Below are 20,749 nucleotides of genomic sequence, written 5' to 3'. Positions count from 1 at the left end.
CAGTATTTTTTATATATTCTGGAAATAACTTCCGTGAAGTTTCTGGACTTTTGGAGCTGTGCAGAATAGGTCTCTAATATTTGCTCCTTTTCCAGCCCAGAACCCCAGCTTTCGGCATTCTCCCTCTTCATGTAAACCTTGTAAAATAAGAGAGAATAGGCATAAGTATTGTGACATAATGTGTAATAACAGCCCATAATGCAATAAATATCGATATAAAAGCATGATGCAAATTGGACGTATCAGAGAGTTTCGTCAGCACGACAGCGTGATGACGGTGATGATGAAGTTACCAACGCAGGGCTTCACCTAAGCACTACAACGCTATGACCGAGTGGAAATCTGTGGAGGGGAGCACCGCACACGGCTAAGACAGTTGTCAACTTGTGTGTCTATGTGGTGCCCCACTCCCCTGTATATAAAGGAGGGGAGGGCCATCCCTCTCTATGGCGCGTCCAAGGGGGAGTCCTACTCCCAGTAGGAATAGGTTTCCCCCCCTTCCCTAGTTGGAGTAGGAGAAGAAGGAAGAGGTAGAGAGAGAGGGAAGGAAAGGGGGGCCGGCCCCCACCCAATTCGGATTGGGCTTGGGGGGCACCCTCCACCTGACCGCCTCCTCCTCTCTCCCATTAAGGCCCATTGACTCCCCGGGGGGTTCAGGTAACCCCCCGGTACTCTGGTAAATGCCTGAACTCATCCGGAACCATTCCGATGTCCAAACATAGCCTTCAATATATCAATCTTTATGTCCCGACCATTTCGAGACTCCTCGTCATGTCCGTGAACACATCCGGGACTCCGAACTACCTTCGGTACATCAAAACACATAAACTCATAATACCGATCTGAAAGAAATATGCCCTAGAGGCAATAATAAAGTTGTTATTTATATTTCCTTATATCATGATAAATGTTTATTATTCATGCTAGAATTGTATTAACCGGAAACTTAGTACATGTGTGAATACATAGACAAACAGAATGTCACTAGTATGCCTCTACTTAACTAGCTCGTTGAATCAATGATGGTTATGTTTCCTAACCATAGACATGAGTTGTCATTTGATTAATGGGATCACATCATTAAAGAATGATGTGATTGACTTGACCCATCCGTTAGCTTAGCACAATGATCGTTTAGTTTGTTGCTATTGCTTTCTCCATAACTCACTACAAGAGATTAGACCTAATGTGACGAGCTAAAAAATGTCAAGTAATAGCTAGAAACGTCACAAAACACTCATGTGTGACATTTTTCAGGCGTCACCAGCTTCGTCACGGAATCCCCGTCACAGATTATTCCTAGTGACGCGGTGCGCAAAAAATGTCACCGAATATGGGACCTTCGGTGACGAAGCGGTCGTCACTAGATTTTTTGTAGGCCAATGCACACTGAGTTTCCCAATGGGCCAAGCCCAATAAGTCAATTCATTTTTTCGATTTTGGGTTCTAATTTTTTGGTGGATCATAGCCAATTTAAACTCATTAGTCACATTGCTTGCAAGGCTTATAGTGACGTGCATTACCGAGAGGGCCAGAGATACCTCTTCGACAATTAGAGTGACAAATCCTAATCTTGATCTATGCCAACTCAACAAACACCATCAGAGACACCTGTAGAGCATCTTTATAATCACCTAGTTACGTTGTGACGTTTGATAGCACACTAAGTGTTCCTCCGGTATTCGGGAGTTGCATAATCTCATAGTCATAGGAACATGTATAAGTTATGGAGAAAGCAATAGCAATAAAATAAACGATCAAAGTGCTAAGCTAACAGATAGGTCAAGTCAATCACATCATTCTCTAATGATGTGATCCCGTTCATCAAATGACAACTCATGTCTATGACTAGGAAACTTAACCATCTTTGATTAACGAGCTAGTCAAGTAGAGGCATACTAGTGACACTATGTTTGTCTATGTATTCACACATGTACTAAGTTTCCGGTTAATACAATTCTAGCATGAATAATAAAAATTTATCATGATATAAGGAAATATAAATAACAACTTTATTATTGCCTCTAGGGCATATTTCCTTCACGAGCAATGCCTTCAACAAGGTAACGACGTAAAAAACATCGCCATTGCCAGGTATAACCAGTTCGGGTCAGACCTAGGCTTTCACCTCGAACCTCGTGACCGAGTGTTCGAGTAGCAGCACCATCGAAGTCATACAGGTGTTGTTGCCACCACTTTTTCACTATCCCAGCAGTTACATGTGATGTGACCGCCGCCACTGCACAACCATTCCTCAACGTCAAGTGGTCACCCATAATTTGCATCCCACTATCGAAGTCAACCACTGGATCTTGGGATGAACTGAAGATCTTGCAATGATCACCGCAGCCGTGCAGCCGTAGGAGGTCGTTGCAGCATAGTGTGCAGTCACTCTCACTCGGTCGACCAAATCTGAATCACCACCACCAAGCCGTGGATCATAGCACCGCGGGTGGTCACCACTAGAATCATGGTTGCAGGCCCGTGAACCTTCATGGGATCACGACGCCCAGTAAACATGCCCATGTAAGATGTCGTCGTACATGACAATGCATCCGTATGCGAGCCATGGTGCCAACTGTAGCGAGGAATCACCGCACTTCAGGATCAAGTGCGCCGCCAAGAGCCCACAAGGGCCATCAAACGGATTCATGCACGAATATCCAAGAGATGCCTGGTGAGCCATCGTGCCTCCATGTAAGCATGCATCTTATACCATCATACGTGCTTAACACATGCGAATGAGATGCCTTGTTCAGCCACGATCTGGAGTCCCTTGTACGTCCTCCGCTAGAGGAGACATAGCACAAGACTGTGACGTGTAGCCGCTGATCGACCACTTGATCCAGAGGGAAGACCCCGACGAGATCACATGCCGCCATGCAGCTCACACGGCGGACTGCGTCGGCCAAGCCCGCAACACATCTGCCACAACTGCATCCCACTACACCGCCGCCGCTGCACGTAGAATGAGTCCTCCCCCTCGCCGTCGGCCGCACAGACTTTGCCTGGCGACGTCCTCCGGCGACGGCGAGGGGAGCAGACTTAGAGCCTGCCGGTGGAGGGCGGAGGATATGGCTGCCGCCCGTGTCACCCGGAGACGATGCGGGGGCCGATCCGTTTTTTCAGGAGTTAGTTGAGAAACATCATCTCCTCGTAATTCTTAGTCATAGGAGTTACTTTATATTTTTTTTGGATTTTAGATCCAAATTAGTGTATCTATAATTGTTGTGAATATGAATAAAATTACAGGTGTTTCTAAAAAAGTGTGTTATTGAAAGGGAATTAGCTGCTTGGAAACCTAGGGCGCGAGGAGGAAAGCGGCGTCTGGCGTCCAGCTGAGCATGATGACGTCCAGCCGTTGGAGGCAGGTGTCCGACATCCTCCTATATTTTCTCGGAAACATGCATGATATGGTGAATTGGTGATCTAGAGGTAGTTTTTCCATGCGAAGATATGGAACTTCCATTGGGTGCTTTTGCAGACGGCCTCATTGTATTCTCCTAGCTTAATATAACAGCCTTTTTCTTAATCATGTTTTGAATGCAAAGACTCGCAGATCTCACCTGCCGTCTCAATTGGTTGAAATATAGTTTACCTAAGCCCTATTTGGAATCACTCCGCCCCCGCTCCAATCCGCGGAGCTGTGGAGCTGGGCGTGAGCCACTTTGTGAAAACAAGCTACAGCCTGCTACACTCCGGGAGCGAAGTCGAGGAAGTGGAGTGAAACCGAACAGGCACCTATTATCAAGTTTCTCGTATGAACGTGATTTTTGGCGAGGAAAGAAAATCTTTTGCCGGTGCCGGCCAGAGAGATTTCAAAGCCTTGATGTTGTATTCTACCATGGAGATAATTGTTGTGTTCTAGTATAGCAATGTTAATTCTATGAAATCATTGGATGAACTGACCAACGGGCGTGAATAATTTTTAATTCAGGTGAAGCATTTGAATAACGGTTGTGCTAATTCTCACTCGACTGAGAATTAGCTATGTCCCTTGCGTCGCTCTCGCGGGCGGCGGTGGGGGAACCCTAGCCACCACCCCGCGGCCGCCTCCTACACCCTCCACTCCCCTCGCCGCTGCCAGAAGGCGCTGCCGGGCGAAGCCCGGTGCGCGTCGATGGCGGCGGGGCCTTTCTCCTCCTAGCATGTCTAGCACACGAGATCCGGCGGTGCAACGGAGGCGTGGCACTGTTGCGGGGCGAGTGCGGCGGCCGGACGGTGGCGCGGGTGGGTGGCCAGGTCGTGGCGGCTGTGCGTGGGGTTGGCTTCGAGGCGGCGGCGTGGGCACGGATCCGGCTCTGATCTGGTCCTGCAGGCGCGAACTCGGCCTCCCCTGGTCTGCCGGCGGGTCTCGGTGGGGACTTCTCCTTTGTTGTGACCTGGCAACGGCGGCCTGGATCATCCAGATCCCGGCAGGGATGGCGGTGGTCCGTGCACGAGAGTTGAGGTTTTTCAAACAGATCTAGGTGAAAACCTGCTTTCGACTATTACCAAGGCCGGGGGTGGCGGCGCTGTCTGCGTCGTTCCCTGCTTGAAGGCATCATCATGGAGACGCTTAAGGCCACTCTTTGCTGCCTCCGAGGGAAACCCTAGATCGGATGACGGCGGCTCTCTGGTGTCGTTTCCCTCTTGGGGGCATCATTCTTGGAGGTGCACACGGGCTCGAGGGACCGGAGGGCGGCTTCTTTGGTGGAGCGGTCCTTCATCTTACACATTGATAGCGGCGGATTTGGGCGGCTCAGCACCGTGAAGACTCGGCGTCGGATGCACGGAGATGGACTCACGCATGAGGAGGATGTTGTCTGGTGTCATGGTGGCATCGATGGCAAAGAAATCTAGCAAGGTCGGTGTGTTAGTTTGCTCTGAAGATGGATTGGTGGAAGATGGCAGCGACGACACATGAGAGTGCGTCGGACCGGTTTGTGCCCCAAACTCAGTATGTGGCTTGGTTGGGGGCTCTGGCTTTAGATGTTAGGCATTTGTGCGATGTCCGTTCGGTATTAGACTCGGACTATCGGCGCCCCTTCATCATGTGGATATGAGTAGCAATAGATGTTGCTAAGATGATGACTTCAGACTACCTGAGGTATTACTTTATAAGGTCTTGGTGAATAATCAATAAAATGGCTGCTCGGCCAGATGTAGTGGCCGGGGTAATCCTCCTTTTCTAAAAAAAAGTTATGTCTCAATCGACGAGATTTATTATATAATTTGATTTTTTTAGAAGATATTATATAATTTGATTGATCTGTGTGTTTCTTGCTTATGTAGGCCCAGTTCTTTTGGCTCAATTCTGAAGAATAACTACCCGGAGAATTACAATCGCAAAAGAACTCGTTTCTTCCCCAGGAATCATCCAAGAAAGAATCGCTAGTGTATTTGAGAATCGTGAAAACTCGGCAATTCTGGCAATTCTAGCCGGGCCCTCAAAAGAAAACTGTTCGGTTTGAACTACTACCCCAATTAGGGACTCAGATTACAGTCAATATGTCACTGAGCCAGCCCGACCGAGTGACCTTATACAACAATTACAGGTTAGAATTACAGAAAAGAACTGGACGGATAATTCTGTGGGCAGACGATTCTATGGGCAGTTTTCAGAATCGTAATTTTCCAGAATCTAATTATAGGGCGAAAAGAACTGGCCCGTATTCTCTCGTCCAAATGTACTGGACTTTGTCCCAGTGGGTAGATGGGCAGAGCGTATCTGGGCCATGGGCTGTGGCTTGCGGTCCTTTCCATTTTTTTTCTGTTTTTTTCTCATAGGTCACCCATCGATAGCTGGGTCCTGACACCGCAGCAGCGACCGGTCGCCCGATTTCGCTTTTCCTTTCCAGATCTCCGTTTCCCCATTTCGCTTGAGATCGCCACGCCCACGCTTCTCGTCCACTGCCTGCCCCTTCTCCTCCTTCTCACCCACCTGTTTGACGCACCGACGAAGCGGCCATGATCCAGCTGCTGTTCACGCTGCTGGCCGCCGAGGCAGCGCTGGTGCTCGTGCTGCTCTTCCGCACGCCCGCTCGACGCCTCGCGCTGCTCGCCGTGGACTGCAGCAAGCGCGGCCGCGGGCCCCTAATGGCCAGGACCGTCGCGGCCACCATGTTCGTCGTGCTCGGCTCCAGCGGCTACAGCATCGCGAAGATCCGGCGCCGCGAAGGCGAGTTCGCCCAGCTCACGCCCACAGACCAGGTGCTCGCCAGCCGCCACCTCCTCGAGGCCTCGCTCATGGGTATGCCCTTTCTTCTCCTCGTTTGCTCATTGGAACCATCAGTTTGGAATCCCCCATACCTCCTTCCACATATCTACATGGATTGGTAAATTAGGGGACGAAATATTATAGTTCATCAATGGATTATGGATGGCTTTAGTTGCCTTGCATATGTATGGTCACTGTTCTCCAAGAACGCTGCATGATCGCTTTGAGGTAGTGAAGACATTTATTTGCAGATAGAATCTTATAAGAGAGTTGCACACTGCGAATTTAGGATTCTGTTCAATTTAGACTGCCTAACAGTACCGACTCATACACATATATGCTTTGAAGCGAGGGATGTGACAATTAAAAGAATGTGTGACAAACGAATTGTCAAGAAATGACAATTGAAGATTGTTAGAATTTTTATTTGGCATAATTTGGTGTTAGAGATATTGATAACTTATTATTAGTTATACTTGTGTTACCAAATTCTGTCACAATAAATTGTTGTTCTCATTGAACCATGCTGGAATTTATCGAAACAGTTCTTCAGATGATGCATGTTCCTTTTTCCAAGGAGCACAAGGCACTGGCCAAACAGTTGGTCATATAATCATATGCTTGTAAATGCCTGCAATATACCTAAAGGCTCTTTTTTATTAGGTAGATTTGAATATCTTGGGCTTGATTGGACGATTTGAATGTTACATGACATGTCCATGAACTTTGATCAAAACGTATTATATATGTTCAGAATTTGAACGTTTATGCGTCATTCTAGTTTCTATTAAGATTTTCCTATCAAGGTTTAGGATAGAATCAAAATCCTTCTAGTTTAATGTCTGGTAATATACGAAGTGGCTTCTCCTATTAATATATTTATGATCAGTGACCATTTTCTTGGAAGTTACTTTTTCTGGTTAGCAAGCTTGTTCATCACAGCATTGTTCCTAGAAACTTCATGTTGCAAAGTCAAAGTAATAGACAGCCACCTTAAAACCTGTTCATAATACGACCTTGAAATGGATTGACTTGTTTTAACTCCGGTTTTGTAAACCACATCATTTTTTTTCCTCCTATTAGCCACGTAGGATCTCCCCTGAAAATCTCTTGTGCCCATTCTTCATACATCGGAGAGAACACTTCCGCCGCTGCCGCCGAGGTTTTCGGCTGCTTTGGCTTCGAGGAATTGCACTTGGACGGCTGCCTGCTCACGGCCATGCTTCTCGTACTGCAGCTCTGCTGGAGCAGGTACGGGCCAACGGCACCGTTCGGGTAAATCGCCTTTCAGCCGTACTTAAGCTGATGTTCTCTGTCCCAGACTGTGATATCATCTATCTGGGGCTGCGTTCATTGTCAATGGCGTCGGTGCAGCATCCGCATCAGCGGTCGAAGATACCGCCCATGCCTACGACGTCGGCACTGTCCGCTTAGCTCAACTTCCCCGGCGCCGGCGTTGCACAACTGCCCCGCTGTGCCATCGGTCAGCTCCATGGACAGCACGCGGCGTCCGAAGGTGCTACATCGCAATCGATGTGGCAGTAGCAGTGACGCATGGTGGGTGTCCGTCCATGGAGCAACGTCCCGCCGGCCACTGGTTGCACTGCAGGTGCTGCTAGGTAGGACTTCTGGGACGTCCACCAGTACCGCACAGTCTGCAGAGCGGCGACGTGGACCTGCACGCCGTTTCAGCTAGCGGTTTGATGCCGGGGCTGTCTTCTTTGTTGATGCGACGTGCAACTCGGGGTCAACGCCACTGCCACAGGATCGTCGACATGGCTAGAGAAGTGCAGGTCCTGGCTGCTAACTAACTATACTGATATTACATACTGATCAGTGTGTACGCACACCGTACGTGGCAGTGGGCTAAGTTCTCCTAAGTGGTGGTGCTCTCTGTGCTAGACTAATCAAGCGAAGTTGAAAAGGGAACGGGCGGAGATTTTCTTGGAAGATCTTATGAGATGGCTGATACAACCGGAGTTAATACATCTCGATCCATCTAGGGGTTGTTTTATGAGTTTTCAAAGTTGGAAGGGTGAGAATTGTGCCAACATAAAATTGAGGGTTGTAAAGTGAACCATAAGACAAGTTTAGGGGGGGGGGGGGGGGGGGTAATGTGGGCTTCTCTCATAAATTTATTCGAATACTGAAATGTTATTTTGTTGTTGTTGCATAATGCAAGTTATGCAACCACTTATCCACATAAGAAAAGTGGAACAAACAGTTTGGGACATTCTTGCTCGGAGACGTAGTGATATGAGTAGTATTGACGCCAAATATCTCTATAAATAGTTGTTCTTCCATCTGTGAATAACTTGCTTCCCATTTCAACATTCCCACCTGAGACCTAGCATGCAATAAAATTATGGGTTTAATACTTCCAAACCATTATTCAAGTTATATTCATCATGCCGAAGTCAAACGTAGCCTTCACGGAATGAGTTGTATATTTTCTGTATGGTGAATAGTGTTTCAGAAATATTTGTTGAACAGTGTCTCAAAAATACATTAATCTTTCAGTTCGACTGAATCTTGCTGTGTTTGTTGTTTTCCAGGATACTCTCTGTTTCTTGGGCTAATTATTGATCGACTGCATCACTATATCAGGCAATTACGGGCGATGAAGAAAAACATGGAGGCTGTGACAAAGCAGAGCAGGGTCTTGGAAGAAACAAAACTCGGAGACTCTGAGGAAATTCAAGGATATCAGAAAAAGATTGACAGTTTGAATGAACAGGTGCAAGTACTCAAACACCAGTCAGAATCTCAAACACAGGAGCTAAAAACTGCTGAAATGAATAATTTGGCTTTACAAAAACAATCTGAAGGTTTGCTTACTGAATATGAGCGTCTAATTGCGGAGAATGAGGAATTGAGGAATAAGCTGCAAACAATGGACCTCCGCTTCTCCCGTTCTGACAGCAAGAAAAATACATAGTGAAGTGTACGTTTTACCTGTTGAACCTCAGCTACTGTAAATTTTTGTCCTATAATGTTATTCTGTGCATACTTATAGACGTACATTCATTTTCAGATCCAAAGAACATAATTATATCTGCTGGGGGTATTGTTTTGAGTGGAAACGGGTGGCTAATCATGTAATCCTAGTCATTTACCCGATGAGCAGGAAATGTACAATATACGAATGTCTTTTTTGATATTTGCTGCCAGTCGATCAACAGATTGCCTCTTCATTTATCTATCACTGTCTCACTTTTAAAGTTCTATTGGCATATGAACACACGTCACCGCGTTATCAGAGATGATAAATGAAACTTCATAGTAGGTGATAACTGAAAAATTCTGTACTGTGCGGATGCTCTGGCAGCAGAGGTGTTAGCACTCAGGTTTGGTTTACTGTTGGCATAAAAAACAGGCTGCAATCGTCTGTTATCAATTCTGATAATATGGAAGTCATTGCCACAATGAAGAACGGTGAAGAGTCTGCGGGAGCAGCAGCGGCAATTTTTGAGGATTGTTTTTTTATGGCCTGTGATTTTCCACAAACCAGTTTGAACATTATGATAAAGAAGCGAACAAAGTAGCTCATGAACTTGCTAGATTAGCAAAATGTTCCATGACTAGAGATTGGATAGAAAAGCCCATGAAAAATGTTGTAACTCTTCTGATAGACGATGTAACCATTATTTCTAATTAATAAAGTTTAAGCTGTTTAAAAAAAACACGTCACCGTGTTGCCTCCAGCGTTGAGCGTGATATGTAGGACACGGTGTTGTGGGAGCCTTGTCGGAAGCGTGATATGCAGGACACGGGTTTTGCTTCTGCAAGAGGCACGGGTGTGCTTTCGCTTCGCCAGTGTCACGGACGTGCCTCTCGGAAACGGAAAAAAGAACATGTTTTTTCTTTTTTCTTTTCACGAGAGTTACGATTTTGCTTCCGCGAGAGACACGGTTGTGCTTTCGTGAGAGTCACGGTCGTGCCTCTCGGAAACGAAAAAAAAAACATGTTTTTTGTTTTTTCTTCATTTCGCGAGTCACGGTTTTGTTTCCGCGAGAGGCAATGTTGTGCTTTCGCGAGAAAGCATGGCCGTGCCTCCTCGCAAACGGAAAAAAACATGCTTTCTTTTGTTTTCCTTCCGCGAGAGTCATGATTTTGCTTCCGCGAGAGGCACGGTTGTGATTTCGTGAGAGGCACGAGTATGCCTCTTTCGATAAGGAAAAAATCCGTGCTCCCGATTCGATTTTTTCGTTAAATAAAAAGTTCGTCAAAACCTATCAACATAGAATCTAGTTTTAAAGATCTCGACGCGAGAAACCCAATGATGAAAGCGGTTCGAGATTTGAACACACAATTTAAGAGATAAAACGTTTTGAATAAACGGACGTCACTTGTCGCAACCTGAAAGGTTGGAGTGATTTTTGCAATGAGTATTCCTCAAGTAGTGATGCCCTATTTGTTTACAGGGTCTAAACTAAAAAATAAATCTCTTTTAGACCCTATGTAACCAAATAGAAGGGACTTTTTTACAGGGTCTTTTTTCTTTAATACTGATTAAAAAAAGTCTAATTCTTTGCAACCAAACACCCTCTAATTTCGTTATTTCATGCCCGGGCCGTCCGCCTGACGTGTAGAAACGATGTGAGGTATCCAGTTGTACACGCTCGAAGCTGGTATTTTCGTTTATACATCTGATTTGTGAAACATGTCAGGCTTTTAGAGCTGAGGCATTTTTTTCTTTTGAAACTGAGCTGAGGCTTGTGAAGAAAGCTTCTCGTTTCTCCTGATGTGGAAAAAAGAAAGGAAATACTAGAAAACACCTACACCAGTGCCACCGCGGTTTCAGAGCCAGAGATTTTTTTCTTTGAGAAAAGTTTCAGAGCCAGAGATGCCCACGACCACCAGGAGCAGCATGGTCCAATTCGTTTCCGTGGCCGGCCCACTCTTTCACCACCGGACGCCGGCGTGCGCGAGCAAAAGCTGCCGCTGGGACGCCACCCTTTTTCGCTCGCGCGTTGCACCACCTTCGTAAACTGAGCTTCCACCAACCCACCCACCCATGGTTAACTTCGTCTCATCCTCGGCTCGCCGGTAAATTATCCATGAAAACGACTCGTCGGCTGCACAGTCGCACACAGTCTGCACATTTGCCCGCTATAAACAAAGTATTTTTAGTCAGAGACAGGCGACAAATGGGAAGTGGTGGCACGTCGATGCGTCAGGATAATGTGCACATGGATATGCGGACAAGGTTCCTTCACTCCTTGCCCTGCCGTGGATGTTGGATCTCGTCTATCTTCATCCATAAACAATTGAGAAATTCGGCCATGCATGTACTACGAAACTACTACGACTAAATACAGTTCCAGGTCACCCGGCAACAACCGCGACAATAAAGGCTTAGTCCCAAATAAATTAGATAATTAGATGTGAAACTAATCTCGCGACAAACTTATGGCTCTGACCTCTCTTTGGTAATACTTTAATTTTATAGATTTTTCTTTACGTAACTCCTTCCAAATCAAATTTAGTATATTGACCTCTCTTAATATTATCCGCACGTTTTAGCCATTCGCTATGCACTGAAACTTCTGAAGGCTTACGCTGAAATATGTCCAAACTATCTCAGGCGATGCTGGACACACTTCTCTTCAATTGGTGCTATCATCATTCCGGACTCGATTCTTTCTCGTGTGACCACACATCTATCTCAACATGCGCATCTTTACCACACCTAATTGTTAAATATGCCGTCTTAGTCACCAATACTTAACGCCATACAACATTGCGGGTCGAACCGCCATCCTATAGAACTTGCTTTTTAACTTTTGTGACACTCTCTTGTCACAGAGAACGCCAGAAGCTTGGCGCCATTTCATCCGGCTTTGATTCGATGGTTCATATCTTCATTAATACTCCCATCCTTCTGCAGCATTGACCTCAAATATCGAAAGGTGTCATTCTTAGGCACCACCTGCCCGTCAAGACTAACTTCCTCCTCATCCTCTTCGTGCCTAGTAGTATTGAAACTGCACCTTATGTACTCGGTTTTAGTTCTACTAAGGCTAAAAAAATTTGATTTCAAGGTTTGTCTTCATAACTCTAATTTTCTATTGACCCTTGTTCGACTATCGCCAACTAACACCACATCATCCGCAAAGAGCATACACCATGGGATATTTCCTTATATATGCGTTGTGATCTTATCCATCACCAGAGCAAAAAGATAAGGTCTCAGAGCCGACCTCTGATGTAGTCCTATCTTAATCAGGAAGTCATCAGTGTTGACACCACTTGTTCGAACACTTGTCACAACATTATTGTATATGTTCTTGATGAGGGTAATGTACTTTGCTGGAACTTTGAGTTTCTGCAAGGCCCACCACATGGCATTCCGCGGTATTTTATCATAGGCCTTCTCCAAGTCGATGAAAATCATATGCAGGTCCTTCTTTTGCTCCATGTATCTTCATAAGTTGTCGTACCAAGAAAACGGCTTTCATGATCGACCTTCCAGATATGAAATCAAACTGATTTTTTGTCACGTTTGTCGTTCTTCTTAAACGGTGTTCAATGACTCTTTTCCATAGCTTTATTGCATAGCTCATCAGCTTAATTCCACGATAATGACTTCCAGGTCACCATAAAAAAAAACAGTTCGAAGCCCACTAGCCAAGTGCCCAAGTCCAGTCCATTCCGGCGTCTCGCCACGAAGCCTAGCCGCCACTTCCCCGCCTCCCTCGTGCCGCGCTGTCCCCCTGTGCATGATCCCGACACCCTAACAGCGAGCGAGGGCACGCAAACGGTGCTATAAACATCCTTCCTCGCCGTTGCGCTGCGGCCGTCTCACTCACGTCGCCGTCTCTGCCAGCCCTCGACATGGCGCGTTCCACTCGTCTCGTCGCTTCCACCGCCACGGCTCTCCTCCTCCTCCTCCTGTCGGCGTGCTCGTGCCGCGCGGCCGGCGACAGCCCGAGCGCCGTGGTGCTGGCGGTGAGGAAGGACGGCGCGACGGGGCAGTACCTGACGGGCTTCCGGCAGCGCACGCCCCAGGTGCCGGTGACGGCCGTGCTCGACCTCGGCGGCGGCACGCTCTGGGTGGACTGCGACGCCGGGTACGTGTCCTCGTCCTACGCGCGCGTGCCGTGCGCGTCCAAGCTGTGCCGCCTCGCCAAGACCGGCGCCTGCGCCACCAGCTGCGTCGGCAAGCCGTCCCCGGGGTGCCTCAACGATACCTGCGGCGGGTTCCCGGAGAACACCGTCACGCGCGTCAGCACCGGCGGGAACCTCATCACGGACGTGCTGTCGGTGCCCACCACCTTCCGCCCGGCGCCGGGGCCGCTCGCCACCGCGCCGGCGTTTCTGTTCACGTGCGGAGCCACGTTCCTGACCGAGGGCCTGGCCGCCGGCGCCACCGGCATGGCGTCGCTCAGCCGCGCCCGCTTCGCGCTCCCGACGCAGCTCGCCGCCGCCTTCCGCTTCTCCCGCAAGTTCGCGCTCTGCCTCACTTCGACCTCCGCGGCCGGGGCCGTCGTCTTCGGCGACGCGCCCTACGCGTTCCAGCCCGGGGTGGACCTCTCCAAGTCGCTCCTCTACACCCCGCTGCTCGTCAACAACGTGAGCACCGCCGGCGTCTCCGGCGAGAAGGACAAGTCGAACGAGTACTTCATCGGCGTGACGGCCATCAAGGTGAACGGGCGCGCCGTGCCGCTGAACGCCTCGCTGCTGGTCATCGACAAGCAGGGCGGCGGCGGCACCAAGCTCAGCACGGTGGCGCCCTACACCGTGCTGGAGACCTCCATCCACAAGGCGGTCACGGACGCGTTCGCGGCGGAGACGGCCATGATCCCCCGGGTGCGGGCCGTGGCGCCGTTCAAGCTCTGCTACGACGGGAGCAAGGTGGGGAGCACGCGCGTGGGCCCGGCCGTGCCGACCGTCGAGCTGGTGCTGCAGAGCGAGGCCGCGTCGTGGGTGGTGTTCGGGGCCAACTCGATGGTGGCCGTCAAGGGCGGCGCGCTGTGCCTTGGCGTGGTGGACGGCGGCGCGGCCCCGCGGACGTCGGTGGTGGTCGGGGGCCACATGATGGAGGACAACCTGCTGGAGTTCGATCTGCAGCGGTCGCGGCTCGGGTTCAGCTCCTCCCTGCTCTTCCGGCAGACCACCTGCAACAACTTCCGCCTTGGGTAGAAAGAAACAAATGGCATCCGGATGGGATCGCAGAAGATGATCTGGGCGCTTGCGTCAATCAGACTGCAATCGAAATTTGTTTGTGTGTTGTGTTTCCCCTTGGATTCTGTTTTGGCTGTTTGAATAATCAACAGGAGATCGAACGATTGTCCTATCAGAGCAAGCGTTGTTTCTGCATTTACATATCGACCAACAAAGCCCAGTTTCAGTTATGCACTCGTGGCAGCTGATAGATCGTATGTATCGTGGTAGGCTAGATCTTTCCGGTAACCTACCTTCCTTGAATGCGGATGAGTTCGATTCAGAGCCGGCCATGATGATGTAGGGGCCGGTGATCGCGGAGGGATCGTGATGGAGAGGTGGCAGTGGTGCTTCCCGTGAGCACTGCGATTGCCCTAGATCGGAAGGGGATATCGGTGGGGAGTCTGGCGGCGCGGTGAACCTCGTACCGTGCGCCCTGGCCCCCACCTCTTTATATATCGCAGGTCACAGGGGCCCACCAACCATAGAGCGGTTGGGCGCCCCCGATCAGGGCGCGAATAGATCAGAGCCCGATGGGCCGTTGAGCCCACTCGGTGGAGAGATAACCTAACATTTCCCCCCTTGATCTCAACTTTTACTTTTAACCTTATACTTTCTAGTTTATTTGTTTCATCACATATTGGTACATAGAGCATGTTTCATCGTCACAGCTTAATTGCAGTTAGAATCATTCAGCTACAACATACGTTATGATTAGAAGCAAATTCTGTTCCTTTTGGGCCTATCCAGGAATCATAAGGCTTTCCCTTAAACCCATGCCGGCTATGTGTTCCTTGAACACATTGGGTGGTAAGCCTTTCGTTAGCGGATCCGCAAGCATATCCTTTGTCCTTATATGCTCGAGACTTATAGTTTGATCCTGGATTTTATCTTTCACAACATAATACCTTATCTCTATAGTTTTGGCATCATTACTCGGCTTGTTGTTGTGAGCGTAAAATACTGCGGGTTGGTTGTCGCAGTACATCTTTAGTGGTTTGTGAATACAATCTACCACTTTCAAGTCGGGTACAAATTTCTTTAGCCATATCGCCTGCCCCGTGGCTTCGAAGCATGCTATGAATTCTGCATACATCATGGATGATGCAACTATCGACTGTTTGGAGCTTTTCCACGAAATAGCTCCCCCAGCGAGAGTGAAGACGTATCCTGACGTGGATTTTCTATCATCTCTGTCCCCCGCAAAATCTGCGTCTGAATACCCTTTTATCTCTAGGGAATCAGTTCTCCTGTATATTAGCATGTAGTCCTTTGTGGCTTGCGCATAACGCAATGCTTTCTTTACCATCTTCCAGTGCTCCATGCCTGGATTCTCTTAATATCTACCGAGTACCCTGGTGATAAAAGCTAAGTCAGGGCGAGTGCACACTTGTGCATACTGTAAGCTGCAAACTGCCGAAGCATATGGTACTGCTTTCATTTGATCGATCTCGTACTGGTTCTTGGGACCTTGGAATTTCCCAAAACTATCGCCCTTGACTATAGGAGCAGGTGTGGCTTTACTCGCATGTATATTATACTTTTTAAGAACCTTTTCTAAATATGCTTTCTGCGATAGTCCTAAGACTCCATTGTTCCTATCTTGGTGAATTTCTATGCCCAAAACATATGATGCTTCACCAAGATCTGTTATGTCAAAATTTGAGGATAAGTATTTCTTTGTTTCTTGTAGTAGACTAACATCACTGCTAGCAAGCAGGATATCATCCACATACAAGATTAGGAAAATATATTTCCCATTTTTAAACTTTGCATAAATGCAATTATCCTCAATATTTTCTTTAAATCCAAAACTTTTAATCGTTTGATTAAACTTTAGATACCACTGCCAAGAGGCTTGTCTTAATCCATAAATGGATTTCTTTAGGCGGCATCCCATATTTTCCTTGCCTTCCATAATAAAACCCTTAGGCTGTTTCATGTAGACATTTTCTTTTAAGTCACCATTCAGAAATGCCGTCTTAACATCCATTTGATGTAACTCTAAATCAAAATGAGCAACTAATGTCATTATGATTCTGAAGGAATCCTTACATGAGACTGAAGAAAATGTCTCATTGTAATCTTTCCCTTCTCTTTGTGTAAATCCTTTTGCCACAAGTCGTGCTTTATACTTTTCTATATTCCCTTTAGAGTCATACTTAATTTTGTAGACCTATTTATAGCCTACTGTTTTGGCTCCTTTAGGAATTTCCTCTAAGTCCCAAACATCTTTGGAACTCATCGATTTCATCTCGTTTTCCATTGCCTTCATCCACATCGATGAATGAGGGATTCTCATGGCTTCTTCATATGAGGTGGGATCTTTTTCCATATGAACCATTTCTGTGTTATAAACTTTAAAGTCAGTAGAAATAGCTGACTTTCTTGGTCTTGTAGACCTTCTAAGGGCCTCAGTTTCTGGCACATTCTGTGCCTCAACTTCTGGCACTTCTTCAAAATTTGCTGTTGCACATCCCTTTCATGCTCAACAACAGGTTTAGTCGGCTCCTGACGGACAGGTTCCGGGTCTACCCCCATAGTTGTCATGGGTGGAGTTGCAACTGGTAATGAGAAAAATGGCTCCTGAATCATCGGATTAGGTGCATGCACCCTCTTCTCCTCAAGATCAATTTTCCGAGCTACCAAGCTCCCCCTCATCATTTCGTCCTCAAAGAAGATTGCATGTCTTGTTTCTGCAAACTTTGTATATCTGTCTGGGTAGTAGAAACGAAAACCTTTTGATCTGTCTGGATAGCCAATGAAGTGGCAACTAACTGTTTTGGGATCTAACTTTGCAATGTTTGGATTAAACATTTTGGCCTCAGCAGGGCACCCCCACATCCTGAAGTGTTGTAGGGAGGGTACCCTTCCTGTCCATAGCTCGTACGGTGTTTTGGGCACCGACTTGCTTGGTACTTTATTGAGAATGTGAATGGCGGTTTTAAGCGCCTCCATCCATAATCCCAATGGCAAGTTGGAATAACTCATCATGCTGCGCACCATATCCATAAGTGTACGGTTGCGCCTTTCAGCTACTCCATTTTGCTGAGGTTCACCCGGCATTGAATACTGGGCAACTATGCCAGTCTCCTGTAAGAACTTTGCAAAAGGTCTAGGGACTTGGCCATATGGAGTGTGCCGACCGTAGTACTCTCCCCCACGGTCGGACCTTACTATCTTTATTCTTTTATCATGTTGATTTTCAACTTCAGCTTTGAATATTTTAAATTTATCCAACACTTCAGATCTTTCTTTGATTGGATAAATATAACCATAGCGAGAGTAATCATCTGCGAATGTTATGAACGAGTCATATCCATCCACACTTTTCACCGGAAATGGTCCACAAATGTCGGTGTGGATGATTTCTAGTGTGCTTGAGCTATGGATTGCACCTTTTTTGATTTGTTTTATATACTTTCCTTTAATGCAATCTACACATTGTTCTAAGTCTGAGAATTCTAACTGTGGAAGAATTTCACTTTTGACTAATCTTTCTATTCTCCCCTTCAAAATATGGCCCAAGCGACAGTGCCATAATTTCGATGAGTCGAATGTTCTCTTTCTTTTCTTTTGTTCTTTATTGAACGCGGAAACATGTTCATTCACATTGCATACAGAATGCACTTTTTCACGAAGTGATAACAGATAAAGCTCATCATGTAGTAAAACATTACCAACATAAGCATTATTATACCAGATGGCACACTTGCCATGTCCAAAATAACACTCATAATTTTCTTTGTCCAAACACGAAACGCTAATTAAGTTTCTATTACATGAAGGAACATCTCTAAGTAGAAGCTTGAATCCATCAGCTAACTCCAAGGAGATGTCGCTGACAACTTCAACTTCCGCTTTTATTCCATTGGCTACTTCAATGCCTCCTTCTCTTCTTAGCGTAGTCCGGGTCGAATGGAATCCCTGTAAACAATTTGCAACATGAACAGTTGCCCCTGAGTCAATCCACCAAGTAGATTTCAAAACTGTGTGTACAAGGATTCATTAACTAAGGAAACAATGTTGTTACCTTGCTTTGCCATTAAGGACTTCAGCCAAACAGGGCAGTCTTTCTTGTAATGCCTGGTCTGCTTACAGTGGAGACAAGTGTCTTTGTCCACTGGGAAAGAATGTTGCTGACGCTGATGTTGATAGGGAGCTTTTCCTTGTGGCTTTGAAGGAGAACTTTTGTTGTTTTGATTGTAGTTCTTTTTCTTATGATCCTTCACATAGTTGAGTGTTCCATCATGTGAAGCTTTTAATCTGTCCTCTTCTTGGACACACATAGCAATTGTCTTTTCTATGTCCCATGTTCCAGGTGACATATTATAGTTCACAACAAAAGTTTCAAACTCCTTTGGCAGTGAAGCCATGACCAGATGGGCCAGGAGCTTTGGTTTGATCTCCAGATCCTCATCGATGGGCTTTAACTTTGCTGCCATATTGCTCATCCTCAGGATGTGCTCTCTTATTCCACCACCTGTGTATTGTTCTGTCACAAGTTGTTTTAACACCTGGGTGGCATATATCTTTGAAGAGCCAGTGAACTGGCTCTTTATTTTTGTCAGCAAATCCCCTGCGGAAGTGCACTCTGCAATGGAGCCCACAATGGTGCTCTCAATTGTATTCTTTATAAAGGCCATGCATTTTTTATTGGCATTGACCCACTTTTGGTTGTCTATGATGTAGGACATCTCCCAAGGAGCATAATCCCCCCTCTTTTTTAGCCCATGCAGCATCATCCTCAGTAGTCTCTCTTACTGGCTCTGTAGGTCTGACCGGCTGTGGTTCATCCAGAACACAGTCCAGATCAGCACAAACAAATGCCAGTTCAACTTTCTTCCTCCACTCAGTGTGGTTGTCACCTCTGAGTGTCGGAACTTCTTTTAGGCAACTCATCAAGTGAAAGCCTCCTGAAATCACAATTTAAGTGACATCAATATAACAATCATATGCATTAATCTAACGTTGGTCAAATTAAACATATAATTGACTATGCAATTAAATCTATATTACCGTTGGGCAAAATATTATAAATAAATGCACCTTTAAATTTCAATAATAAAACATGATCATGTCATTAAACAACGTTGATTATAAAAAATAACATAATCATATTCATTTTAATAATCACTTTAACATGCTCTTAAAAAACTTAATACTATATAAACTTTTATTTTTTGTGTAAAGGAGCATTAATTATTTACGCAGCGGAAAACTATTCATGAACTTTTATTTCTTTACAGAATCTTTTCCTTTAAAAATTCATGAACTTTATTATTTTCTTTATAAAAATTCATGAACATTTCTTTTTCTGAAAGTTTTCTATTTTCATTTTCAGAAACTTTTTCTGTTTACTTTTCTATTTTCTAAACAAAATTTTCGTTGGAAAAAATTGCACAGAAAAAACTATTGTAAATCTGCCCAAAATATGGACAAAAGCACTGGAAATTTATATACAGAAAACAGCAGCTGAGCCCCTGCGTCGGCCTGGCGCGCGAGGCCTGCAGCGAAGGAAAGCGGCCCACGGCCTGCTCTCTGAGCCGCTCGCAGCCTATTCAGCACGCCAGCCTACCAGAGCCCAGCCACGCGAGTCCACTTTCAGCCCAGTGGCCCATCCCAGCGCTAGGTTTTCAATCCAGACCGTTGAACGCGATCGGACGATCGTCCGTGCTCCTCGGTCGAACAAAATCAGTGGCAGCTGGCCTGACCGAGACCTAGCGCCACTCTTTCTCTCCTCTTCGCCTCGCACGCGCCGCTCGCCTCTGTCCCGCACGGGACTTCGCCGGCAACGGCGTCGAGCGCCACCGCGCGAGAGCACCGGCCGCCGGCGACGGCGTCTACCACCGCGCCGCGCGTGCCTCTCCCTTCCCTTTCCTTCTCTTTGCGTGCGCCTCCTATGGAAAAAAGAGAGAGAGGAGCCCGCCTCCGATCTGTCTCCTCGCCTGGTCTGTGATGCAGCGGGTCGGGGCTCCGCCGGCCGCCGGCGACGACAAGGCGCCACCGCGCCGCGCGAGCACTCTTTTACCCTTCCCCTTCTTTTCTTTTTACTGTCTCCATCCACCACCTCTCCACAAAGAGAAAGAGAGGCAACTGTCGCACGACGGCGACCTAGATGGACGGAGCGGCTGCGCCCCTGCCGACCCCTTCGCCAATCGCGCGTTCCCCTTGCGGTGAGCGCGCCGCCGTCGAATGGATCGGTGGTGGTGATCTTTGCCCCTGAAAAGGGGTGGTGTTCTTCTTCTCGATGCCTCGGCTTGCCGATGCGCATCAAGATCGAGAGGAACGGCGCGGCCTTGCGACGGTGCTACTTTTTCCATTTCCTTGAAGGATTCGTTCTTTGCCCTGTCTAGGGTTCTTGGGGGGAGGGGATCTCTATTT

General features: G+C 47.0%; 3 protein-coding genes across 4 annotated transcripts; 2 read left to right on the top strand and 1 right to left on the bottom strand.

The window, feature by feature from the left end:
- The first annotated feature begins 5,826 nt into the window (after positions 1-5,826).
- LOC125517418 (uncharacterized) lies at positions 5,827-9,399 on the top strand. Of its 2 annotated transcripts, XM_048682627.2 has the most exons (3): positions 5,827-6,232; positions 8,755-9,143; positions 9,234-9,399. In XM_048682627.2, the coding sequence occupies exons 1-2, from the start codon at positions 5,950-5,952 to the stop codon at positions 9,135-9,137; spliced, it is 666 nt and encodes a 221-aa protein (XP_048538584.1). In that variant the 5' UTR covers positions 5,827-5,949; the 3' UTR covers positions 9,138-9,143; positions 9,234-9,399. The 2 variants fall into 2 exon arrangements, with proteins under 2 accessions (XP_048538584.1, XP_048538575.1); XM_048682618.2 differs by having other exon boundaries at positions 5,828-6,232; positions 8,755-9,399.
- Positions 9,400-12,870: 3,471 nt separating this feature from the next.
- LOC125517409 (putative aspartic proteinase GIP2) lies at positions 12,871-14,501 on the top strand. Its single transcript, XM_048682606.2, has one exon. The coding sequence runs from the start codon at positions 13,037-13,039 to the stop codon at positions 14,342-14,344; it is 1,308 nt and encodes a 435-aa protein (XP_048538563.2). The 5' UTR covers positions 12,871-13,036; the 3' UTR covers positions 14,345-14,501.
- Positions 14,502-18,213: 3,712 nt separating this feature from the next.
- Positions 18,214-19,026, bottom strand: LOC147991641 (uncharacterized). Its single transcript, XM_087538911.1, has 2 exons — positions 18,399-19,026; positions 18,214-18,292 (listed from the first exon to the last, which is right to left on the bottom strand). Exons 1-2 carry the CDS (start codon positions 19,009-19,011, stop codon positions 18,246-18,248), a joined length of 660 nt encoding a protein of 219 aa, XP_087395037.1. The 5' UTR covers positions 19,012-19,026; the 3' UTR covers positions 18,214-18,245.
- Positions 19,027-20,749: the final 1,723 nt, after the last annotated feature.

The sequence above is a fragment of the Triticum urartu genome, chromosome 1A (genome assembly GCF_056163025.1).
Source record: "Triticum urartu cultivar PI428250 chromosome 1A, HENAU_Tu73, whole genome shotgun sequence".
NCBI classification, from domain to species: domain Eukaryota; kingdom Viridiplantae; phylum Streptophyta; class Magnoliopsida; order Poales; family Poaceae; genus Triticum; species Triticum urartu.
This window is presented reverse-complemented; position numbering and strand designations above follow the sequence as displayed.

Coding starts and splice junctions, on each gene's coding strand:
- LOC125517418 (XM_048682627.2), top strand. CDS start 5,950: ATGATCCAGCTGCTGTTCACGCTGCTGGCCGCCGAGGCAGCGCTGGTG. Junction 6,233..8,754: donor CCTCGAGGCCTCGCTCATGG/GTATGCCCTTTC, acceptor GTTGTTTTCCAG/GATACTCTCTGTTTCTTGGG.
- LOC125517409 (XM_048682606.2), top strand. CDS start 13,037: ATGGCGCGTTCCACTCGTCTCGTCGCTTCCACCGCCACGGCTCTCCTC.
- LOC147991641 (XM_087538911.1), bottom strand. CDS start 19,011: ATGGCCTTTATAAAGAATACAATTGAGAGCACCATTGTGGGCTCCATT. Junction 18,293..18,398: donor GTCCTTAATGGCAAAGCAAG/GTAACAACATTG, acceptor AATTGTTTACAG/GGATTCCATTCGACCCGGAC.